Source organism: Furipterus horrens, unplaced genomic scaffold (assembly GCF_987537825.1).
Source record: "Furipterus horrens unplaced genomic scaffold, mFurHor1.1.pri manual_scaffold_6, whole genome shotgun sequence".
Classification (NCBI taxonomy): Eukaryota; Metazoa; Chordata; class Mammalia; order Chiroptera; family Furipteridae; genus Furipterus; species Furipterus horrens.
In genome coordinates this window covers 147,564,982-147,592,282 of record NW_028327176.1, presented here as the reverse complement: position 1 = coordinate 147,592,282, position 27,301 = coordinate 147,564,982, and the positions used below count along the sequence as shown (strand labels likewise).

The 27,301-nt window shown below is 38.9% G+C and overlaps 1 protein-coding gene across 1 annotated transcript in view; it reads right to left on the bottom strand.

Annotated features, from left to right (window-relative positions):
- The window catches only part of CRYBG1 (crystallin beta-gamma domain containing 1), a 193,423-nt gene that overhangs the window by 94,214 nt on the left and 71,908 nt on the right, over positions 1–27,301 (bottom strand). The window contains exon 2 of the mRNA XM_090279715.1: positions 12,905–13,040. Coding sequence (XP_090135841.1) covers positions 12,905–13,040 — 136 coding nt within the window. The remainder of the gene's footprint in view (positions 1–12,904; positions 13,041–27,301) is intronic.

Below are 27,301 nucleotides of genomic sequence, written 5' to 3'. Positions count from 1 at the left end.
TCATTATTGGGAAAACTAATGGCAAATGATCATTTTGTATGCATCATTTTATGTGCCACATCTACTTGTCTGCTGGGGGAGTAAACTAATATCCTAAGAGCAAGAACAAGAAATTCATGGCCAAGCAGGACTTGGCACACATCAGGATGGTAGATAGCCATAAGTTTCCTGTTGAGTTCCTACCATAATTTTGTCAGTGGTTACTCCAAATTTCCACCCTTAACAGTCGTCAGTTCTCCCCCAGACCCATTTTTTGGTTAGTAATTGTATTTCTTTCTCTACAAAGAAAAGTAAAGCTCTTCAGTGTGAATTTCTTCTTGTGTAAACTTCACATTCCAACACTTCCCTTCAGTTTGAGAATGTGTCTCTTCTCCAAAACTATGGTCCATCTGTGCTTAAGATCCACCTGTTAACCAGTTTTTACTCCCAAGTGGTTCCCTTCTTCTGAAGCATTTCTAGTATTGTCCTTTCTCATCTTTTCTACTTCTAAAATTGCCTCATTTGTCCTGTCTCAATGAGCAGCCCTTCCTTCTGTCAAAGGGGTAGCAGCCTCTAACCTCCCCTCTTCCAGTCTCTGCTTCTCCTTCAGCCTGCATCCCCTCTTCAGTTCCCAATGCCCACCTTCCTCCACTCCCATAACCTTCAAGAACTGTATGAATTCAACAATATCTTTCTTTTCATCAAATCCACTATCCTCGCCAACTTACCTATTTATTGAATTTCCTCTATTATTTTTTACCTTCTACATGTGAATTATGTCTTTTTATTATTTTTTAAATGTATTTTATTGATTACACTATTAGATTTGTCCTAATTTTTCTCCCTTTGCACCTCTCCACCTGGTACCCACTTTCCTCTAGCAATCCACCCTTTAGTTCATATCCATGGGTCATACATATAAATTCTTTGGCTTCTCCATCTCCTTTACTATTCTTGACAACCCTCTGGCTATTTTGTACCTACTAATTATGTTTCTTAATCCCTGTGCCTTTTCCCCCTTTCTCCCCCTTCCTTCTACCCACTGATAACCCTCCGAATGATTTCCATATCTATGGTTCTATTCCTAGTCTAGTTGTTTGCTTAGTTTGTTTTTGTTTTTTAGACTTAGTTGTTGATAGTTGTGAGTTTGTTGTCATTTTAATGTTCATAGTTTTTATCTTCTTTTTCTTAAATAAATCCCTTTAACATTTCATATAATAAGGGCTTGGTGATGATGAACTCCTTCAGCTTTACCTTATCTGGGAAGCACTTTATCTGCCCTTCCATTCTAAATGATAGCTTTGCTGGACAGAGTAATCTTGGTTACAGTTCCTTGCTTTTCATCACTTTGAGTGCTTCTTGCCAGTCCCTTCTTGCCTGCAAAGTTTCTTTTGAGAAATCAGCTGATAGTTTTATGGGAATTGCTCTGTAGGTTACTGTCTGCTTTTTTCTTGCTGCTTTTAAGATCCTCTCTTGATCTTTAACTGTAGGCGTTTTAATTCTGATGTGTCTTGGAGGGGTCCTCTTTGGGTCCAACTTGTCTGGGATTCTCTGTGCTTCCTGGACTTGTCTGTCTATTTCCTTTGCCAAATTAGGGAAGTCTTTTTCATTATTTTTTCAAGTAAGTTTCCAATTTCTTGTTCTTCCTCTTCTCCTTCTGGCACCCCTGTGGTTCAGATCTTGGTACATTTAAAGTTGTTCCAAAGGTTCCTAAGCCTCTCTTCACTTTTTTCAATTCTTATTTCTGTTATGTGAATGCTTTATTCTTCCTTATGTTCCAAACTGTTGATTTGATTCTTGGCTTATCCTTTCCACTGTTGGTTCTCTGTGGATTTTTCTTTATTTCACTTAATGTAACCTTCATTTCTTCCCTTATGATTTTGCTGCACTCAATGAGTTCTTCGAGCATCCTGATCACCAGTGTTTTGAACTCTTCATTTGATATGTTAGTTAGTTCTTTGTGTGTGGGGGGGCAGTTGTTCTGTTCTTTCATTTGGGCCATATTTCTTTGTCTCCTCAATTCAGCAGACTCCCTTTTTTTTTCTTTTTTTCCCTGTGTATTAGGTAGAGCTGCTTTGACTCCCTCTCTTAGAAAAGGCACCTGTCTGGATGAATGTGGCTTCTTTAAATCCTTGGTTGTTGGACTTCCATGAAGCTCAATTTTCTGACAGTTGTGGTTGTTATTGGTTTTGAGATCTAGTTGTAATTTTATTTATGGTTGCATGAGGAGGCGAAGAGTGTCTACATATGGCTCCATCTTGATTGGAAGTCTGTTATGTCTTTTAAAGTTTAATCATTCATTATAAGTCTCCCAATGTGCACTGAGTACATATGAATGACTTTCAGTTATGTATGTTGTTGTAAGACCCCTTCCTGGCATTCTTTCTCTAAACTCACTACAGGTCTGTGATCCCTTAGGAAAGCCACTGGGGCCAAATGTATTTTAAAAGTAAGAATGTTCAGACTTTGGAAAGGTTAATAGGCACATATCCATACTGCATTAATATTTCTACAGCAAATATATATGACAATTCATTCTGAGAGGGATAATTAAAGATAGTAAATTGTCTCATGAAAGTTCAGGTCAGATTTTGTTGTCAAATGAGTTTTGATGTCAATTTACAAAAATATGAGAGAAGGAAGGAAGGAAGGAAGGAAGGAAGGAAGGAAGGAAGGAAGGAAGGAGGGAAAAGAAAAAAACCCTGAGAGTTCTTAGATTCTGATTTGTTCTGATGTGATTTCCAATCTTTCTCCACACTGCTCTCTCTGTTCATCTGAAACTTTCTACCTGGTTTTCAAGCTACTGCTTCAAAGTCAACATTTTCTAAAAAGAACAAATCAGTTTTCCTTGTAAGAAGTGTCTCCCTTTCTGAAAAATGTATTTGTCATTAGGAATACTATTTTTCTGGCCTCCTAAACTAAAAAGCTTAAAATATTTTCACTCCATTCACTTTGCTTCTAAATGTCCTTCATGATCAGAGATTTGACTTCAGCCCATTCAACAGTCTCTACCTTAATACAAGCCTGCACTGTTTTCATAGCCTTTTGGCAGTGCTGAGACGCTAATCTCCATCTCCCTCCAGAGCTTTCTATTTCCTTATACCTCACCCACCCTTCCATCACATCAGGATTGCCGCGACCTCTGAAATGTTGTACTCATCATGAATGCTTCTTTGCTCAAGACCTTGTAATTTCTCTGTCTGTATTTGAAAACTGAATCCCACCTCACATTTATTCCTGAAAAAAAGTTCTACTTCATAAGTCTCCTTTCTGTACCATTCTCTCTAACCAAACACATTCCACTTTAGTTAATTTATCCTCTCAAGTTCACCTATCACCTTGATTCTGATGCCTTTCTTAATTATAAGATAGAAGACCAAAATATCAAATGAAACTGATACACAGTATGTTTTCTAGTCTTAAATAAAATTATTTAAGAGTTTGACATTTCTTTTAGACTTGTTTTTGGGTCAGCTGGTACTTGTGTGACTGAGTTAGCCAGTGTACTTCCAACAACCCCCCTTTTATTCCTTGCTATTTTTGCTGAAAGGAGAAACTCTCAAGGTACCTCATTAGCAAATATGAAATGAATAAATAAACAGCACATATACGAAACATAAGGAACAAAGGATAATCCACTGGCAGAATGTTAGCATTAAAATTGCAGAAGCACTAGGGACTTATTGAGCTCTGAATAAATGCTGAGCACATGGGTATCTGAATTCTTTCCCTTATTCTGTATACTTTGACCTTCTAGTACTTCCTTTTATCCTGTAATCTACCTACTTATTTCTTCAATACTAGTTATGCTTCAAAATATGTGATGTTCCATTTTATATTTTGGATGACAGTTGATAAATATTTATTCACAACCTTGAAAATATTTGCTGTTTCAAATGTTGGTCTTTAAAGAAATATGAAGGTAGACAAGAACTCACTGCAAGATCAGCTAACAAAATAGGAAGGTCAGAATCTCAGTTTATTCAACTACCACCCCTCAATAATTTCAACTTAAATATCATTCTATTCAGTGACTTTATAAATGGTCAGGAGGAAATGCTCAAGAATATCCTCATCAGATTTATGGATGAGACCAGATATTCAAGGTTGTTAATGCTCAGAAAAATATGAATAATTTTCAAAACAATTCATTAACGTGAAGAGTGATTCTACAAACTAAAGGAAATTCAACAGGGACAAGCAGCTTATTTAGGTTTAAAGAGTAACTACAAGATGTTATAGACAAGTTGGCTAGGTAAAAATAGAGATAACTGGTGTAAGGTGAGAGGCACATATATAAATTATAATTTAACAAGAGCAACGTGATGAAGTTTATTTTTTAAAGGTAATATGACAATTAGATTAATAAATTAAAGTGTTAGATAAAATTATAGATACTAGAGGTGGAAGAACATTATATAAAATCCATATGGATGTTTTCACGATTTTTTCAGCAGTAAAACATTTTGTCAAAAGAAATTGTACACAGTTTAGCCATAAGCAGAAAACAAAAACAAGCGAGCTTTTATAACTGCAGGCATGGCATGAAGCTTACAAGCCTGAGTTCCTGCTTCATTCAGCTTCCCATTCATCCCTTCCTTCCTGTTACAGTCTCAGAGGATCCCTTGGACACCACATTACCTAACAAGAGCTACCTTCACTGTCACTTACATTGTTAGTTAAGCTCTAAGGATGCACAAAAAATAAAAAATAAAAAAAAATAAAATAAGGCAAAAAAAAACCAAACATAACAAAACAAACAAAAAACAAAAAACAAAACCTGTTTAACACTCAGAGAAAAAAAAGGTATATCTAAGTGAATGTATTCATAAATAGTTCCCAGAACACTTTCAAATATATGTGACTAAAATGGCATTAGCCCCACATAATAGTAATAGAAACTGATTCACAATTATGTGCCTCATACTCAAATGTTATTAAAGAAACATTAGAAAAATCAGTGACTCACAAGGATTCCCTCAGCAAGGACTTACCTCACAATTTCGATCATGGTACCTGTTTCTGGAATTTTCATTTCTGTTCCGGGAGTCAGGACACCTATCCCGAGAGTCAACACTCCTGCTACGGTTGTTGGCACAGCCATGATACCTGCCACAGCCACACCTGCAGCAGGTTGGACCCCCCATCAAGGTTCTGAGTTGGACAAGTCTTCAGATTCTCCTCAAAAGAGAATAATAAGTATTGCAGAAGAAGTGGAATGTCCAGAGCTACATATGCAGCCAGATACGGTTCCAATAAGCTCAAATGTAGTCAGAGTGCAGCCAGAGGCCTTTGTTCTTGGCAAAAGAAGGGATCCCCAATGAGGGATTTCACCAACACCAATATTCTATTATAATTTTTAAAAATCCTTCATCGATTCAAAGGAAGACAAGTCCCTAATTTTCCATCTCACCAGCTGAAATGATGATGTGATCCTCTCTTGAGATCCTCGGGAAAACAAATGAGCATCACTGGCCAGAGACTCCTCTTTATTATGGGGGTGATGTCACGAGAGCTTTAATTTTCCCCTGTACTGCATTTGCTGTTAGGAATTCAGCTTGAGATATAAGGGTGTCAAAGAACAATAACAATAATTACTACTTCTATAGAGCTTTATAGATGGCCTAAGCTTTACTACCTTAAGTGATCTCTTCCAGCAAGACAGCATGCTGGTCAGAATGGTCACCACACGGGTATTCCTGAAAGAAATAGATCTCTCTTGACTAGAGCTGGAAACAGAATCCCAAAGGACTTCATTTAAATGTTTTCAGTTCGGAGTGCTTTGAGTCTGAGACTGCTATAAATATGTTTTAATAGTAAGTGCAAGAAATTTATTTGCACAAAGGGATTGAAAGTATGCAGGAGCAGAACTGGGGTGAGTGAGAGGGAAGGGCATTTTGGTTACTTTTCCGATAATTTACAAATGGCCAATAAACATAAGAAAAGAGCTCAACCTCACTCTTAATTGAAGAACTGCAAGTTTAACAAGTGACATACCAAGAGACTGGCAAAATGAAAGTAGTAGGAAAATAGGCACATTTATTCAACTTGTTTGGGAGCTGAGGTTGATGAAAACCTTTTATGGTAGTATCTATAGCACTTAAAAATAAGTGTGCTTTTGATTCAGTTAATTCCATTTCTAGGGAAATTACCACACAGAAATACTGACAAACACCCCCCCCCCCACCAAATATAGCATTGTTTATGAAAGAAAGTGGAAACAACTTAAATGTTTATAAAGATTGGTGGAAAAACAAAAACAAAAAAGCAAAAGACAGGTTAGAGAATGACATGCAGTGTATGATCCCTTTGGTAGCATAAATGGACTTGTTTATATAAATGCATAAGAAAAGTCTGAAAGGACAGATGCCAAACTAGTTACCTTCAAGCGTGAAGAGAGAATTTAAGTCTTTATTTTGTATGTTTCAGTACTGTTAGAAATTTTTGCAGCAAGCAAGTGACATTTGGAAGAAAAATTAATAAATGTATTACTACACTCTTAAAAAAAAACAACTCTTAAAAGTCAGGTACAGACAAAGACTTCTAGTTTGGGTCAATACAGAAAATAAACTGCCTGATATATATTTATTTGTTTATTTATACATATGTAAATAAATAGCACCCATAGTCACTACCTCAAAGAAAGACAACAAGTGCACCTGGGGTGGAAAGAAAAATAAATCATTCATTGATTTCCTGCTACATCCTGGTGATGACGATACCTAGGTCCCCTATGTGCTCACTTCCTCCTACCCCATCACAGGTAATTAATTGTTAGCTTTCCATGCATTCTTCTATAGTTTCTCAATGCATTTATAAACAAAGATATACATATATATGGAGTCAGAGCTAGAGAGAGAGAAAAAAAGGGGAAATAATGGAAGTGGGAAGGGAGGTAGTGGAACAGCACCTCTCCAGGTGGCCAGCCACGCGGGAAACATGGGAAATGAAACTGTTAGAAAATGCTTTTTCCTCTCTGCTACCTCAACACGTGCTCCCCAGATTGAATTGTTATTGATTAAACTAGAATAACCAGGCAGGACACTAGAAGAAGCCCCACCTTGACAATTATAAGATTAACTGGGCAATGGAAAAGCTGTCAAATGTGATTGTGGTAGAAACATCTCTCAGATGGTTGATACTACAGTAGGTACCTGTGTGTGCCGGATGATTGGGGAGCATTTCCATCTCAAGAGTGAGATTAGAGAGTCATGGATGACGGGGCAGAGAGGCTTGAACAGGAATCAAAATCTGTACAACTGACTACGCAATGAGCAACACTGATTTGGCAAGATTTCTTCTCCTCTATAGATTATAATTAAATTTACTTTTGGAGGGTTTTTGTTTTGTTTTGTTTTGTTTTGTTCTGTTTTTGTGGTGGGAGGTTTATTTTTCCTTTTAAAAAGTACACATACATACACTTATACATATGAACACTCACACATGCTTGTAGGCAGTAGAAAACAGAGGTTTCATCCATGTCATTGAGAACGAAAGAATCCAAATGGTTAAAGTAAAACTGTGTTTTGCTTGAATTAATAAAATAATTGCTGTACTGCTATACCTGCTTATTGCATTTTACTTTTTGAACTTGTCCCCAGAATGATTAAAAATATGACAATTACACTTCTAATCATTTAGTCACATAAAATTTTCTAGATCAGAGTAAGTGATTAGAACTGAAGAATTATGGGAAAACATACTTGCCAATGGTACCTGGGACAAGGGTTTGATCTCCAAAATATATACAGAACTCATATAACTCAACACCAGGAAGACAATCCAATTAAAAAATGGACAAAGGACCTGAATAGACACTTCACCAAGGAGGGCATACAGAGGACCCATAGGTATATGAAAGGATACTCAATATCACTAACCATCAGAGAGATGCAAATAGAAACCACAATGAGATACCACCTCACACCCATCAGAATGGCCATCATCAACAAATCAACAAACGACAAGTGCTGGCGAGGATGCGGAGAAAAGGGAACCCTAGTGCACTGTTGGTGGGAATGCTGACTGGTGCAGCCACTGTGGAAAACAACATGGAATTTCCTCAAAAAAATAAAAACGGAACTTCCTTTTGACCCACTGATTCCACTGCTGGGAATATACCCTAAGGATCCTGAAACACCAATTCAAGAGAACCTATGTACTCCTATGTTCATGGTAGTGCTATTTACAATAGCCAAGTGCTGGAAACAGCCTAAGTGGCTATCAGTAAATGAGTGGAGCATTAGAAAACTGTGGAACATTTACACAGTGAAATACTACACAGCAGAAAGAAAAAAGAATCTCCTTGCCTTTCTCCACAACATAGATGGAACTGGAGAGTATTATGCTTAGTGAAGTAAGTCAGGCGGCAAAAGACAAATACCATATGATCTCACCTATAAAAGGAACCTAATGAATAAAACAAATAAATGAACAAAATGGAACCAGAGGCATGGAGACAAAGAACAGACTGACAGTGACTTGGGGCGGGGGGGAGGGAGCAAAGAAGCACAAGGTCTAGTCCAGGAACTAGTATAAATGACCCATGGACATGAACAACAGGATGGGGACTAACTGTGGGGAGCATGGGCAGGGGAGCGCAATGGGGGGAAAACTGGGACAACTGTAATAGAACAATAAAAATTTTTTTAAAAGATGCAAGAGGCTACTTATGAGATTAATGGGGATTTGTGACATTTAATTTCTGGAACATTGTAGCAGCTTATGAGTCGAAAGCAAAACCTAACACTAAGGCACTCAACAAGCATTGGAGAACCTAGTCTGTAACAATATTTACATAGTACTTACTATATTGCCCTGGCTGGTTTGGCTCAGTGGATTGAGCGTCGGCCTGCGAGCTAAGTGTCGCTGGTTCGATCTTCCAGTCAGGGTACATCAGAGAAGGAAAACTCTGACTCCAAAAAACCTCCGCTGCCTTGCGGCATACCTCTTCAGGGGAAAGGCTAAGGGAGTAAACCCCGACAGAAAATCCGGAGCCGGAGTCCCTAAGGCGGTTTGACGTTGTAGTCAACACCGGCAACTCCTGCGGCGCACCTGAAGCCAAGCTGTATTGACTCCGTCTTTCCCTTGGACCCTTCAGCTGCGAAGAGAGGGGGGGTCTGCTGCATGGGCAACAGCGGACCCTCCATATCACCCTGCCCAGGCTCTGTAGCTTCAGCTTCACTGGAGAGGACACTCCAGCGTCATCGCAAGATGTCGATTCAACACGGGAGGAGACAGATACCGTGTCACTCCCGAGTTGGACTGCACAACCATTCTCGGCGGTGCAGATAGACTCTTAAGAAGCTACACCATCGTCTCTCGAGACGGACGGCTGCCGACGATGACGACGACTTACTATATTCTATATAGCATTGTAAACATGTATTTTACTCCTCCACCAAATTACATATCCTTTAATGCTTAAAAAAAAGAACTGAAGGGGGATTTTTGTACTAGAAATAATTGAAATGCTCATGAAGGTGATTGTCTTTTGAAGATGCTAATTTTAATTAACAATATATTGTTCACTATTCTTGTCTTATTTTTTAAAGAACTGCTTTAATTAATAAAGGGTGTGCCTTCATGTCCTGGAAATACTTCCATTTAGTGGAATTAAGACAACTTTATTTACAAAATAACTTAAGCCATAAATATAAATAAAAGTACATGTATGAAAATAAATATAACAAAATGCATATAATCTACAATGTTAATAATCTCTTATATGTAAATAAATTACTGAAAATGTTTATCACACATGATATACATATCTGTTTCTTTTAATGATAATACTTCATTATGCTTTTCCGTCATGTGAAAAAATGGTCTGTTAGATATATAAATATTTTACGTAAACATATCTTCTACTCCAAAACTGACTAAACAATTTATGTAGCCATTTAAAGGGCAAATTGTTCTGTATAAATAAATATAAAGTCCCTGGTGATTTTTTTGGACCTAAGATTTAAATTCTAGTAATACGAAGCTTTAATTTATAGTTACACCTTTTTCCTAGTTGATGTATATATGCATATGAGAGGAAATACTATCTTTGTAATTATAAATCCATATTTTTGTTTATACAAGCAGGTATGGTAAATATGTTATTTTAACTTAAGGATTCAATATAGTATCATCAGCTTTAAGGAATGTCTAAGGAATTTTAACAGCATGTTAAACAAATAAACAAATATACAAACATAGAACGTACAAAATAAATACAGTGTGAATAAATTCTGGTTGTCCAAGGAAAGGCAAATTACTTAAATTTAATGCAAATAAAAACTTTGAACATTCATCTGAAAAAAATAGATATAACTTAGAGAGCTAGATCAACTCAGGAATCTTATGAAGAATTTATGGCCTTCTACATGGGGAAGACTCAAAGGATGTTCCTGCTATAACTACCTAGTAAACTTGCTAAGCCTCACAGGAAATGACTGGACTCATTGCAGAGAGTGGACTAAGAGAAGGGTACTTTTGAAGGGATGGGAGGTACCTTAGCACTCACAGCAGGTACAAACTACCCAGAATCTAAGTGGAGTTAATTCCTGTTCCCCAGTAATAGTGGCCAGGCTGGTGATGTGGGGGAGTCTTGCTGAGACTGGTTTGGTTATCCTCTCAGCCATGATCTCAACAGACATAAAGATGAAAACACATCAATAAAGAAGAGAAGGTCTGTTCCACTGCCTCTTCCTTTCTCCCAGTCCTAGCAGGATATTCAGATGAGAGAGATCAAGAGAGGATGATGGAGGGGAGAAAGGGCAGAGAGAGAGGGAGAATGAGACAGAGGCAACAGGCAGATCCGGAAGTGGACCCTGGAGCCAGTTCTTCCTGTTGTGGTATTTGACCGTCTCTGAGGGGGAGGGCGAAGTACAGGTAGAGAGTATAGCTGAGCTTGGCTGACCCCATTTCAGGTGGCACCTGGAGACACTGTAGCCAGTATGACATTCTGCCTCTGCTTGCTCCCTTCTTCAAGTTCCTGCCCTACTTCTACTTGCTCTGGCTGCATCCTATACTGGGTTTCCAGTTCACTGGTTTCTGGCTCCAAGCCTGTGCCTTTCCCCGGGTACCAACTGGCCTTCCTCTCCCTGCCAATCTAGCTTGGCCTTGGGGCCTCTCCTCGGGGACACTCAGTGTCCAGGGCTCCTTGATTGCATCCTAGGAGAGCGAGCCAGGGTTGAGAGACTATGTCCAAACAGATTACCAGTACAGTGAAGAAGATACAGCTATTGTTGGACTGTGAACTAAAGGAGAGGGCCACTATAGACCCTTCACTGCCATCCCTCTCAAGGAATTTATTTTGGCCCCAACTCTAAATACTGTCATCAGTTGTTACCTGGACTTCAGTAAATGTTATAGGATACTTAATGGCATGTTACTTACAGAATTATTTTTTATTTTAAGTTATTAAAGGACACATGTTGGAAATAGCTCGAAACTAGCTAGGGCCAGTGACTCGATTATCAGGTTTTATTTTCAGTTATAAACTGTTTCTTAAAAAGAAAAAAGAACAAAAATACAAAACTGATTTGAAAGTATTAATTACAGTAAGCCAGGTTATTTAATTTTTTAAATTTAAATATGATTTTTTACTTTGATGTTTTATAAAATTTAATTTTATATTTCTGGCACTCTGATTAATGTTACACTATTTTGAGTTAGGAAGCATTCTCTGTTGAATTTCCCTATCCACTTTTGTCATGTTCTAATAAAATATACAATACAGTACTCCCTTATTTATCATGGGTATTATGTTCCAGATCCGCCCGCGAAGTAGGAACCTTACATTTATTCTACACTCTTAAACCTACATAACTTTAACAACATATGTATACAGTGCCGTAAAATCCCATGATATAGCAAAAAATCCGCGATAAATAAATATAATATTTTTAAAAATCCTGTGATACAGCGAGGCTGCGATAAGTGAACCACGATATAGCGAGGGACTACTGTAAGAGCTAATAATTTCATCATATCCTTTTTTCTTACTACTTTCCAACAGCTTGGGGAGAATTCTTCTTTTAAAGCAATATAATTAAGAACTTTCTGTGCAAATATCTAGATATTAAGAAGTAACTACTAGCCCTGGCTGATGTAGCTCAGTGGATTGAGCACTGTCCTGTGGACTGAAGAGTTACTGGTTCGATTCCCAGTCAGGGCACATGCCTGGGTTGTGGGCCAGGCCCCCAGCTGGGGGCGTGCTAGAGGCAACCAATCAATATTCCTCTCACACATCGATGTTTCTCCCCATTTCTCCCTCCTTCCCCCTCTCTCTGAAAATAAATAAAAAAATATTTTTAAAAAAAAGAAGTAACTACTGATATAATAACAACTCTAAATGCTTGATGGTAGGAAGTAGTAAAAATGCTTTTCAGCCCAGGCTGGGTGGCTCAGTTGGTTGGAGCATCACCCTGTGCACCAAAATAAGGTTGCCGGTTCAATCCCCGGTTGGGGCACATACAGGGAGGAACCAATCTTTCTCTCTCACATCAATGTTTCTCTCTCTCTCCCTTCCTCTCTCTCTAAAAAATCAATAAAAAGATAACCTCAAGTGAGAATTTAAAAAAATAATTTTAAAAAATGTTTAAATGCTTTTCATAGGGAAGAATCACTAATTCCAACTATTGATGTCATCTTGCTTTGTATAGTTTCAAATTAAAGCACAGCCTGTGTAGAAAGGAAAAAGTCAGTCATGACAATGAGGAAGAACACCTAAAGGCAGCAGAGAGCAAAGATTCATGTTTATACCTTGAGACTCTTTATTTCTTATCACGGAGTTTTGATATACGATGTGCTTTTTACCATCTACTATTTTACCATTCTTTTTGCATTTTTCAATCAGCGGAATTGTTTTACAGTGTTTTAATTCATTAAAGTGTTTATTCCCAGCAGTCAAGTATTGGAAATCGAGCGTTACCTTTTTAAACAATCCAGACTCTGTAGGTAAGGGAGCAGGCACCTCACTGGTATGAAAGAGCTGGGATTCCTCCCTGAGCTGTGTAAATTCCTGGTACTCTTGAGCCACCTGACCTCCATCCGCCACATCCAAAGCTCTGCAGAGTGGAAAAAGTTATGTCAACAACCTGTCAAGAATGCTGAAAAGTTCAAGAAACCCAAAGGGACATTTCTTTGTATGTACAGATGACCTTTGAACAATACAGTTTGAACTTATAGGCAGATATTTTTCAATATAGTCATTCCTCTGTATCCATGGGTTTCATATCCATGGATTCAACCAACCACAAATCAAACACAATCATTTCCATCAGTAGCTGGGAGTCTGTGATTGGGGAATGCCAACTGTATGCATTGTTTTATGCCATTTTATATGAGGGACTTGAGTATCCACGGATTTTGGTATCCAAGGGGAGTCCTGGAATCAAGCCCCCATGGATACCAAGGGCCAATTATAGTTAAGTTTGGGGGGAGTCAAAAGTTATATGTGAATTTTTGACTGCATGGGGGTCGGTACCCATAACCCTGGTGTTGTTCAAGGGTCAATTGTATTTCCCATCAACCAAATAATGAATCATACTTCAAAACCTACAAAGCATTGTAGATAATTTAGTACTTTCATAACACATTTATAAATAAATTTTGATGACCTCATCACATGGTTAAAAGACTTTTTAAATTTGATTCTTTAAAACAGAATTTTTTTAAATCCTATGCAGAAAACAAATTAGGGATAGGTAGGTAAATAGCTAAATAGATAGATAGGTTTTGTCATGCAAACAATTCAATTTTGTTTTATGATTTCTTGGTTGTTCTGTCATTGATCTAAAGAAAAAAACATTGTAAGTTTTCTGAACATTGAATAAAGTGGGAACTAAATCCCAGTCAGGGAGGAATCTAGGCTATGCCATGGAAAGGGAACTGTTCCCAGAATTATAATATTGATTAGACTTACAAGAAATGAAAACCAATCAAGGCAGAGTGTTCTAGCACACTTTGATTGTTACTTACCCAAAACCCATTTCCTTTATCCAGACCCCCAGCCTTGCCTCCACCCTCCCATCCCACCATGTTTTCTTTGCTGGGGATCCTGATTTTGTTCAGCTCTCCATCCTCCATGTGCCTCAGAGGAAGCAGCTTCTGGCCCAGGAGTCAATCATGATCAATCTAATCCAGGTATCCCCTCCCCTCTCCAGCAATTGATTTAGACCTATACCCACACATTGATTTAGGTCTCCCTGCCCCTCTAGAGTGTTTGAACCTTGCCCTACTTATCTGGTGTAATTTGGCTAATGGGATGTGAGGCAGTCTGCTGAAGGAACCAGTGGAAGGTCCTTCTCTAGAAAGAAGGACTACAGAAAGAAACACTGCTTCTCTGCAGGCCAGGGTGATGTCAGCATGTGATGAAAGTGACAGCCACCTTGGGACCATGAGTAGTATTACCTTAAGGAAAACAGGTGGAAGAGAGAGCAGGGCAGAAATATGAGAGCAACTTGAGTCTTTAAGTATATTGTTGAGCAGCTGAATTAACCAATCCTAGACCTGCCCTAGCTCTGAAGTTCTTATTATGTTACACAATATATGCCCTATTTGTTAAGTCATTTTGAGTTGGATGTTCTCTGTCATCTGCAATGAGCATCCTAAGTCATACAGGGTTGATATATTTCTTAAGCATATAATTGAGGCTGGGGATAAAAATACTGAAGCAAGATATGGGCTTTAAATGAAGAATGCTAATGAAGTGGAAAAATAACTAAAAATCCAAGGCTCTCATATTTCACAGAAGAAATAGAAGGTTTTCTGGACTTCCTATAATATACAAGTGATAAAAAAATAACTGGGGTAAATACTAACACTTTAGAGGGGCAGGGAGACATACATAAATCAATAGGGTAATGTCAGCCAGAGAGATATGTATGGCAAAATTTGGAGAACTCAATCGTGTACATATTTGTTTTGGAAAACATTCTCTGTATTATAGAAACTGTGAAGATATATTAACAGCAATAATTTCTTTTTGGCTTCCTCTAATTACCATAAAAGTAACATTTGTATGTAGTAAAGATAATTCAATCAGTATCAAAGGGAACCGAGATGAAAAATAATTTCTTTAGCCCCATCACAGTTTCATCCTGCATGACTAACCACTTTGAACAGTTTCCTCCTGGAACATTTATTCCATAAATGAGCAAAATTGAATCAGTATATATGAAGGGAGAGAAAAACACCCTCAGAAGAATTTAGATAACCACTAAAAAGCATCTTAAAGTTGAGAAGGTGTTATAGTCTTAACAAGGATTTATCCAAACCTATGTTTACTAGAGTAATTGTTCCACTGACCCTGAAACACAGGGCTTACCTGCCTGCTCACAAATAAGCCAAGAGGGGCAGCAAGCAAGAGAAAAGACCGCTAGGACTTGAAAACTGATTCCAACCACTACAGTCTTACAAATTGTAAAAGTAAACCAGAAATTCATAGGAAGTCTGCTACTTTTAATATTTCTTCTTTCTGGGAAAAAATACACGTGCCCATGGGATGAATTGAGAGAGTGCAGAGATAAACACAAACTACATGTGCTTCCTAAGTTTTATGTGTTTGGAGGTGGGCACCCCATGGAGTTCAATCTTTTGGCTTGTTATTTACACATGGTGTGATTAAAAGCTGGCAAACGTGTGCCTCTTATACATTTTGCTTGTGATCCAATACCCGCCTAGAGTAGAGGCTCCTTTTATGGGCAAGTTACAAAGTCCAACTCACAAAAGCCTCATCAAAAATGAAATTTATGACTGCAAGTAAAACAGGAGGGGTGAACTAAGTCAGTTTAACTCGTTTATTCAGTTGCTGCTGGAGTCAGTGGCTGTGACAGTTCTGGTCATCACACACAGATACAATTATTCCAGAAGATGAAAAGATGGACTCTCCATGTGCATCTGGCTTAGCAGTGAGGACGTCCTCCCCAGAAGTCACCCAGTTGACTTCTCTTCATGTTTCATCCCTATGCTGAACCAATCACTGGACCTACCCCCTCACAGCTGGGACCTGAAAGACATCACTGTGCAGAGTGGGTGCCTGAACAAATTGGGATCGATTAGGGAAAAAGGAGTAGGGGAGGGAATGGAAGTGAATGCTGGTTTGTGTCATATAACCTCCCTGTCTTAGTCTTGAAACATGCTCCCCACACTTGCTAGACTGTTGGTAGAGGTAGAGTTGATACATATGATTGCATTTAAGTTATCGAAGGAAAAACTTGAATGATTTTAGCCTCACAGCATGTTGGACCCAGGGATCCTGCTTGTCCTCCCGATTTGGGGGATAAACTAACAAGACAGCATGCTATCCAAGGGTCAAGTTTATATGCTTGGGGTCATGATGAAAGGTAGACTTCTTTTCCCAACCACCAGAAAAGGGGGAGGACTATTACAGATAGTCCAGGGAAGGTCCTTGCTTCACCCACACACAATTCTGAAACAGGGAATGCTGAGTGTTGTGGTACAACCATTAACCTCTGACCTCCCTTTGAGGGGAGGAGGAGCATGAGGGGTCAGCTGACTTCCCTTTCCTCCTGACCCACATTCCAGGCAGTGCATTTGGGCCCCTGCGCACAGGTGCCATTATTTCAAAGTCGTTTCCAGGATTTGGTTGGGAGGTAAAGAAAGGGCGAGGGAGGGCTAAGCAGGCTTCACAAGCAGATCCTGACTTCAGGACAGCTTCCCACCTGAGCCCAGACAGATGCTCAGGCCAGCCCAGGGCCATTGTCTAGTTCTTCTCCAGTGCAAAATGCAGACAGAACTGCTCATAGCAAACTTATTGCATGGGTTTGTCTCCTGAAGCACTATCTTCACAAAATATTACACAGAAATAACAGACCTAGAATCACACTGGAGGGTCTCTAGGCCCTACATTAACATTTTAAACAACATCTAGCTTTCATTTTTTCAGAAAGCATTTTTAGATCTCCTACCACGTGCTAAACATCAAAGGACACACAGGAGAGCAAACCCATTCCCTGTCCTCAAGGATATTAACGCCTCCTAGGCATAAGGGCTCATCAAATGGGCAGTGATATCAATTCTGAATAATAGTTTCATATAGAGCTCGACATAGATAAGTCTCCCTAGCTTAAAAGCCATCTTTTATAGGTGTTTGCAACAGGAAAGGCCAATTGGAAAGGTTTTTCTTTTCTATTCCAAAGAGTAAATTTTAGTTTAACTTCTGATGAGTAGTAGGCTATAGATGGTCCTAAGAAAGGCTAAGCTTGGCTACCTGGTGAGAAACTTAAGATTTGTGAATGCAAGTAGAGTTTCCTTTGTGAATAGTTACTACTAGTCTTTTATTAGGGACAACACCTCTTGGGTTAAAAATATTAAGACAAAATAAAATCTCCCAAACACTGCATACTGGCCTGAAGTTTTAGCAGAGGATAATTTATTAATCTGCTAACTACAATTTGTACTTTCTTTTCTTTGAGCAAAGATCGTATAATGCCAGAAGTGGAAGGGTTTCAGTGTTCAGTACTTTATTTGACTCGGACTTATAAGTAAGTGGAATATTGGCCAGCTCGCTCCTTTATGTTCTGTGTTTCTTTTTTATTTGGCTTGCTTTTAAAAACCAGATTGCCCTTCTCTCTGGAGACGAAGTTGGTAGAAAATTAACAATGGCAAGATTGTTTATCCTTCCCTAAATTAAAAAGAGCTGTGTAGCTATTTCCAGACAAATCCAAGCTTTGTGAGGCTGAAGCTTACATAATTTGAGTGGCCCCCTCCAAGAAAAAGAAAAGAAAATATCTTGCTTTTTCAAAATTTACAGCACCGGGGCCTCTCCTGGGGCCTTGGGAGTGGCCCTTGAAGCTCAAGTCTCATTTACTTCCTATTGATCCACCTTGGGTTTTCTTATTTTGGTCTACTCCATCAAGTTTTCCTCCAGCACTGTTATATCTTAGGCTCAAGATAAAGCAAGCTAGATGAGTGTTTCTATCTAGTGCGTCTTGCTTCAGAGATAATGCACATGTAAAATGATAAAGTGTGACACCTAAGTCAAGGTTTAGGGTTAACTTAGGGTATAAATTGAGGCTGTGCTGCCACCTATTGTCCACTCAAACAGTTATTAGTGTGTTCTAATAGTTGGAGCTGTGATTTGAAATTTACCAAAAGGTGCCTTTGTTTGCACCGAGAGCTTAAAATATTGAATATGAAAGCCATTCTTCTGAATTCAGGAAGCGGTTTTAAGACTATAGAAGCTTCCTGGCCACTAACAAACAGCATTGATAGTGTGTGTACTATTTCTTTGCTGCAACTACTAAACAGTAGAGAGCCACCATTTACTGAGCAACTTTGATGTTGCTAACATTGGACCCTGGATAAAATTATGGACATACACCATTAAATAAATCCAGACCTGAAAAGGCCCCCGCTAATGACCTGGTGCAGATCTGCAGAGACACTGGCTCTGAGAAACCGTGAGACAGAGAGCTGAGGGCCTGCTGGTTACCCACATGCATGGAATGGGAGGCTAGGCTTCTAGCTCAGGCTCACAATGAGGCACGCCATGACAGTGCGACAACAGAGCCATGTAAATCTGCCCTGTCTCCAGAAAACAAACAAACAAACACACATATTTCCCTTGAAAAATCAAGGGTTTCCAATTTATAGACTAGGTCATTCTTTTTTCTTCCAGAAGCAATGTTTTATTTTTCTCAGCTGAATAAGAGATGAACTATGGCAATTGTATACTTATGTATTTCAGAGTCACACCAGCCTGGCCATTAGCTATGCAATTTTGGGCTAATTATTTAACTTCTCTAAGCCTGTTTCCTTATCTGCAAAATGGGGATTATAATCAGATTGTCATGAGAATTCAATCAGGTAATAAATACACTTAATCTAGCACTAGGTACATAGTAGGTGCTCAATAAGTATAAGCTATTTTAATTACGTATATGAATGCCAGCTGACATTTCCTGGATAACAACTTGCTAGATAGCATGCATTTGACTAGGGAATTTATCAGGCTCAATTATGAAGTGATATTGAAATGAGAATGTTGGAGTTGGAAGATTCCTTAGAGAGAATCTAGTGACCCAGCACCTCATTTTGCAGATAAGCTCACTGAGGCCTGGGACATTCACTGTTCAAAGTCACAGGGCTAATCAATGGCAGAGTAGGGGGTAAAAAACCTACCTCATTCCCAGTTCAGAGACTAATTTCAAATTCTCTGCAGATGAGTTTCATAATTTAAAAATCCCCAGTAAGACAGAGAAATAAATAAAATTCTTTATGCTCATTCGAGTTTTAAAAATTCAAAACATCTTTATAATTTTATCTATGTAAGGAATACTACATCATTAATGCAAGTATTCAGCAGCTGCAAATGGTATGTAATAGTTTTTAACACAGAAACTCTGCCATCTAGTGGTTTCACAAGAGCATCAGTCCTTTTTAGTAGTAGTGTTTCTGTAAAAAGTAACACTGTGGAGCCAGGGGCCTATACTCCTGATTGCCTCCATCTTCCAGGGCCTCTTGATTTTTTTTTTAAAGCAAGAAAGGTATTTACTGTCATGCGCTGCCTACTAGACTGGCAGATGCCACTTACATATTGTAAAAAATTCTTCTCTGGCTCATTGTTTCTATGAAAACAAATTACTTTTTAATTATCATTTCTGAAATGGAATATAAACCCAACTAAAAAGGATCAAAAAATACCATGTCTGTCAAATCCCAGTGCAGTGTGTGTCTAACCTCGATGTTTTTTCTAAATTGTTTATTTATTTATTTTTAGAGAGAGGGAAAGGGAGGGAGAACACATCAGGCAGTCACCCACAACCCAGGTATGTGTGCTGACTGGGAATCAAACCAGCAACCCGTCACTTCACAGGCTGGCACTCAATCCACTGAGCCACACCATCCAGGGGTAACCTTAATGTTTTAAATAGCAGTTTAAAGGCTAGAGGCCATCTCCCAATGTGCTGTGTGGGACAGAAACGTCCAAGTTATCCTACTGCTGGAAAGCAGATCATCTCTCTAACAAAGGCTGGGACCTTCACCACAATGATTACACTATGTGAAATTTAACCAAGCTCTCGCAGGAATAAAAATGTGTAGATTTTAGTCATTAATCACAGCACATGACTAACAAACCATGAAGCCCACCCAGAACGAGGTTTGGTTTATTAGTGCTAGTCCCAGGGGAAAGAAGGATCTCTTTCTGGGCAACAGCAAAGAGAACTGGGGACCATAACAACTCAGGGAATCCCTCCCCCGAACCCCAGTAGTATCGGGGAACTAAGGTCTGTGAGTCAAAAAAGCGCCCAGGTTTATGGGAACCTCATATTTCGTGCATGATTGCACATGCTCTCACTTAGAGCAGCTTAAGTTCATGGCATTTTTTTCAACATTCTTTATAACATTCCAGTTGGACAAGTTTAGTTTTCAGTTGTCAAAATATAAGAGAAGATTTCTTGATTGCTGCTATTTTCCTTTTAAGACTACTCAAATTCCTATCATCTAATAACAGAGAAGAGACAACATAGCTTTTCTTTTGGTAGCATCTATAATCCCCAAAGAAAGACTGGCTGTTATGTTAGCTCATAAATAACACATTAATAATGCAACAGAGAGTATTTTAAATTGCTCTCCTTTGCAACACAAAGCAAAGCTGTGGTGAGTATATTGCCATGCAGCAGGCAAGGAGCAGGATGCCAGGCAGAATACCGTACAGGTACAAGGGTGGAAAAGCACCAGCTCAGAGCCATCTTGCTCCCATTACCCCACCTCTGATCACTGGTCAAGCGGCCCTTTGCCATCACACCTGACCTTGCTTTGTGTAAGAGCTCTTTGTTGGACATGCTGTACAGAAGCTGAAAAGTGTGTTAGTCACCTTCTTACTTGTTACAGATAGTCCCTGACGTATGATGGTTTACAATTTTTGCCTTTACAATGGTGCGAAAGTGATAAACATTCAGTATAAACCACACTTTGCATTTTGCATTTTGATCTTTTCCTGAGCGAGTGATATGTGGTACAAGCCTCAGCTCCCAGATTGTGAAGGTGAACAACTGATCCTCTACAGTGTATTCATTACGTTAGATGATTTTGCCCAATTGTAGGCTAATGTAAGTGTTCAGAGCACATTTAAGGTAGGCTAGGCTAAGCTATGATGTTCAGTTGGTTAGGTGCATTAAATGCATTTCTGACTTACAATATTTTCAACTTATAATCAGTTTATCCAGATGCAACCCCATTGTAAGTCAAGGAGCATCTGTATTCTATGGGGACTGAAAGGAGAACTTTCTCCCATTCTTAAGTACTAAAAAAAGTTTTCTTATTTTCACCTGGTGTCTTTCAGACCATGTAGACTGTGTACCTGATTGCAAATCAATGTTAGTAGTTATATAGAACTTTATGAATGTACATTTCTATAAAGTATTGCTTCTCTGACCTTATCACACTATTATTCCTTTGATTTTCTGATCTTTACCCATTTACATCCATTAATTGGATGCAAATGGCTGTAAATCCTTTGGAGAAAAAGTGATGGAATGTTGGGTTATAAATACATGAAACATGTTGCTTCCATCTCCCCAGTATAACATCCTGGTTATTCTTGTCCATTTCAACTACCACTATCCTAGTTCCAAACATTACTATCTCTTCCATTTAGTTTTCCAGCTCTTCTCTGCTACTTAGTCTCTCCTGTATCCTCTGACCCATTCTAATGTTACAAATAGAGCAGTCTTCCTCATGTGCTCTCCATTTTAAAAACCACTAGATGTTCAGCACTGTCTATGGAATAGAGTCCTAATTCATAGTCGCATATTGAGGCTCCTCCACTTTCTGAACCTGGCCCATGTTTTCAAACACAGCTCCCTTACACACACTTTGTTACTGTAGGTTTGCTCTATTTTAGTTGCATTATAATCACTGATGACCTTTTCTCTCATCTCAGAGACTAAGTTCCTTAAGGGGTTCATGTGCATGATTCCCTCTGTTTCAGCCACAGCATACAACTACGTCTGTCATGTCACAGATGTTCAGGAGGGGTTTGCCTGGTAAGTGACTACAAAGCTCCTTCTGCCAGGATGGTCTGACTCATGACTACAGCAGTTGCTGTGGGCCTGTTGCTGTTTATGACTGTTTCAAATAATGTCCATATAAAGCTTTGGTTCAAAAGTACCTCTTCCTGATCATGATCATTGCATGCCAGGCTGGCCTGTCTGTCGTTATTTTCTAGACATCTTTGGTGATGTCACACACTTTGAAGTTGACTTTACAGCTGCTTTAATATACACCATCTGCTTCCCTTGTTTACCTTTGCCCCACCTTAGCTCCCTAGTCCAAAACGACTGTTGTGCCAACTACAATTAGTACAAGTCTGTGAGACTCTGGGGTCCCTAAGAACCTGCCACCGAACTTGTCTGCCTTTGATAGTCCCTTCCAGGCACTCAAAGTATTAGCTTCCTCATCCCTGAGCTTTGATGATACTTGCATTGCTGCAAATACCGTTTCACAGCATTTCCAGATGCATAAAACTTCAAGAAAGATTGTATAATTGTTCTTTGTATCAAAAATTTTTAGTGCTTACTGTACTTGCTGAACTTACAAATACCTATTTTTCTTACAAATCAAATACTCTCAAATTTCTCAGAACTACAGTTCACAGATTTAAAGGCTCTACTCAATGTATTCTTACCATATGGTGGTCTGTAAGTCTTATAAACCTAGAAGTGAAAATTGAGTCTTTAAACATTACTTTTAAGACATCCAAAACATTCCCACACCTAATACATGGTCCTAATAGTAAATGCCCTTGATGATAATGTGAAACTAGAGAACTTATTTTAAAATAGTAGAGTGGTCTCTATTTTTTTCACTTTTTCAATATAATTCTTACTAAGGTTAATTTTTATAGTAATTTTCATAACTGTCAATTTCATCATGTTTGACTTGCTTAATTTCCAAATACCTGGCAGTGGTTCAATGATTAATGTAAAATGCGCAGTAATTAGTACATAATTGCATGAATCAGATCCTTAAAGGGCTTCCCCCATCCACCTGCACCAGGTGGGTAAATTCCACAAGGGACCAGAGTTGCTTAAGGGCCTCTTAGACACATCCTTTTGTAGTGACTAGAATTACCATCATTTACTTAATGAATGAATTCAATTAGTGTTTTTAATTGGTGCTAATGTTACTAAAGAAAACTAATTAAAAATCATTTCTAACAAAAAGTAATCTTTATTAACCAATGTCATCCCAATAAACTCAATTAAAAAAAAAGAAGTAATAATGCAAAACATATTACAAACACATCAGGAATGCAAATTTTCTGATGGAAGACAATGAAAAGGTTATGAAGCTAAATCTGAGAATAGACTGATATTTATCATCTCAACTCTTATCAACTGAAATTCTCTAAGGTATGTGAGGCAAGAAGAGTATCACTGGACTTCTGGCCAAGATAGAGGCGTAGACAGACACGCTGCATCTCCCTCCCCAACTAAGAAAAAATACAACTACTTCAAAACTAGAAACAAACAGAAGTTCCAAAAAATCAAACTGCATGGAAGTCCAGCAAACAAAGATATAAAGAAGAAATACTCATCCAGACGGGTAGGAGGGACGCAGCTGGGGCAGAGAGGACGCAGTGTGGTGGTGGTAGCAGTGGCAGCGGTGGTAGCGGCAGGCCGGCAGAAAGCACAGTCACATGTTTTAAAGTCAGGAGGAACACCTGGGGAGCGTTCCCCGCTCCTCACCGGACCTAGCAGCTCACGGTCCCAGCACCAGGGAAAACCAAGCCTCATTGCTTCTGACTGTGCAGACCAGTGGGGGTTGGCATGGAGGCAGAAATTGCCGGTTTCTCAGCAGAGTCTGCTTGTTTAAAGGACCCCCACGGTCCTAGAATGTCCAAAGACCCACCCACTCTGGGAACGACGGCCAGGGCAACAGCTAGAGGAGCGCCAGTCTGGTGAGGAAGTGGAAGAGGTGCCTGGAAAAAGGGCGAGTGCCGGGCAGGTGGCATTGTTCCCTCTCAGACCCTCCCCCACATACAGCACCACAACATGGTGAAACAGGTCGCCCTGTACTGACAAATTCCTAAGGCTCCGCCCCTTACAAAGTAACAGGAGTGACAGCTCTACCTGCGATGCGGAGGCAAACAAACACAAGAGCCTGTCAGGATGAGGAGACAAAGAAGTATGGCCCAAAAGGGGGAATGGGTCAAGGTTCCAGTGGGAGAACTAAGTGATGAGGAGACAGCCAACCTAAAAGATGAAGAATTCAAAACACCGGTGATAAGGATGCTCACAGGCCTGACAGACAAGCTTGAGTACAGCAAACGCATAAGAGAAGAAGTGAAGGCTATGCTAAGTGAAACGAAGGAAAATCCACACAAAACCAATGGTGAAAGGAAGGAAACCAGGGTTCAAATCAATGATTTGAAACATAAGGAAGAAAAAAACAGTCAACCAGTGAAGAATGAGGAAGCAAGAACTGAAAAAAATGAGGAAAACTTCCTGAATTTTGTGAAGGAGATGGACATACAGGTCCGGGAAGCATGGAGGGTCCCAGGCGAGCTGGACCCAGAGGGGACAACACCAGGATGCATCATGACTGAGATGCCAAAGGTGAAAGACAAAGAGAGAGTACTGGGGGCAGCAAGAGAGGCAGAGAGTTGCCTACAGGGGGTGCCTGTAGGACTATCAGCTGATTTCTCAGAGGACACTTTGCAGGCAGGAAGGGACTGACAAGCAGTATTCAATGTGATGAAAGGCAATCTGCAACCAGGATTACTCTATCCAGCAAGGCTGTCATTTGGAATGGAAGGGCAGATGAAGTGCTTCCCAGACAAGGTGAAGCTAAAGGAACTCATCATCACCAAGCCATTATTATATGAAATGTCAAAGGGACTTATTTAAGAAAAAGAAGATCAACACTATGAACATTAAAATGACAACAAACTCACAACTATCAACAACTGAATCTAAAACATAAAAACAAAATCCAATTAAGCAAACCAGAATAGGAACAGAATCATAAGGTATGGGGATCATTTGGAGGGTTATCAGCTGAGAGGGGTAGAAATGGGGATATGGTGCAGGGATTAAGAAGCATAATTGGTAGGTACAAAATAGACAGGGGGAAGTTAAGAGTAATATAGGAAAGGGTGAAGCCAAAGAACTTATATGTATGACCCATGGACATGAACTAAGAGGGGTGGGATTGCTGGAGGAAAGGGGTGTACTGGGCAGAGAGGAGCAAAGGCGAAAAAATAGAAACTACTGTAACAACATAATCAATAAAATATACTTAAAAAAAAAAAAAAGAGTATCAGTGCATCCCTACTCTCCATCTAGCTTGTTGTCTTAGGAGGGATGTTAGTAACAAGCTCCTAATGTCAGCTTCAAATCCTCCACCATGGGGAGGGGTCTATCCAATACCACCTTAACCTCATTCTCCCTTCTCTCCAAACTCAGTCTTCCAGTTGTGGTCAGGGAGATTTGTTTGTCCTTCCCTTATGCACAATGTGCTTCATTATTTATATAACTTTGCTTGGGCTTCCTATCCATTCTTTCCCCTTTCCTCTTTGTAATCTTTGGCTATCGAATTCCATTCTCTAATTTCAAAATTCACTCCCTCCAGGACTTCACTGATTGTAATGAATCTTGTGTTTTACCCCTTAGTGATTCCATCTATATGGAAGGAAATCCCAATTTACAACAGGACCATGTTCCAAAACTTTTTTTAAGATTAAAAAAAAGAAATTGAAAGGAGGAGGATGCAAACATGAATCACAGAATATTTCAATATAATTTCAACAAGAAAGCAATAATACAGTCTCAGATATAGTATTTATTTTTCTCAAGTATAGATTATTCTCTTTTTGGAATAAGAATTTTTGAGAAAGAGCAGATTCAATTAGAAAGAGATGATGGTTAGAGAATTTTTCAGAGATGACCATGGACTTTACAGTTGTTGTTACCAGACCTAGATTATTATTATTTCTAATTTCACATCAGAACGCATGGTTTTCCCTTTCCTTCATATACACGTATCCGCAGCTGAACTCTTGGGCTGTACAACCATCAATGCGGGGATCATATATCACTGTGGAATGAAAGGAGACACAAAGAATGGAAAGAAAAAAAAGAAGAGGAAGGGCAGTGAGGGAAAGTGAAAATCATTCCTTTGGCCAAGAGTAAGAATAAAAAGGAGAGGAAAATATTCAAAATGAGGTGGGGATGTGCCTAGGAGGAAAGAAAATGTCACACGAGGAAATCACAGAGCTGAGGAAGGAGTGTGGAGGCAGGAGAAAAGAGGCGGCTTGCACCCAAGTCCCCAGGGAAAGACCACAGCCCGCATGGTTCCCCAGGCTGAGCACTGAGCTATGAGGCTCAGCACCTACAGGACCAAGGGGTGTGCAAAAATCAGGTGAGTGACAGTAACTGGTCTTGAATTTTTAGGTTGAACATTATAAAAGACCATTTTTCCAAGTTAAAACCAGTTAAATACAATTTCTTAGATCTTCTGTGAATATATATCATTTCTCAATTCAGTTACAGGCTTTTTGGGAGTTATCATCTTCTATCTCTATAACCTGAACTCAGTAGGTATAAAATAAATGCTTTTTCTTGGTTAAGAATAACATAAGACATGTTTTTTCTTGTGGCACTGACTGAGAATCCAGGCTGTCAGCACTGAGAGTTGAATCATTAAACCACAATGCATTCTGTTCCAAGAAAATATTTGTTTTGTTTAATAGGATTTTAAATTAGGGAGTGTTATCTCATCAGGTAGTATGAGGACTTGTGAGTCAACAAGCTCTGGGTACGCAGATCTTTATTTTTGCATTCAAGATGAAGGGAGAAAGTTTCACAATGTTTGACTGTGAAAATTAGACACAAGCTCACAGAAAGAACTGTATTCATTTTTTTCACTCAATATATCTTTATATTGCTTTTTAATAAAAAAAATGTTTTAATATTGTCAATACTTCAAAAAGGAAATGAACTTCGTTTTATAAACCAGATAATAGGACATATCAAAATGCTTCTAAAAAATGAGCAATTAATAAGATCAAAGAGTAGATATAAAAAGTTATTAAAATTTTCTATTTAGCATATTGTTTAAAATAGAAGAAAATGGTTATTGGCATTTTCCCAGCTTCAGCAATTACTTCTTACTAAAAAGAATAAAAATAGCAAAATTAATTTTCCAATCTGACATCTTTTCTTTTTTCCCTTTAAAATGATAGAATCTTAGGGTGCCTTCCATTTAAGAAATAGTTGAAATGAAGTCTTTTTCTCTTGTGACCAAATTTAACAGTTACAACTCATGTCGCTAGACTTCCAATATGAGAAAATCATAT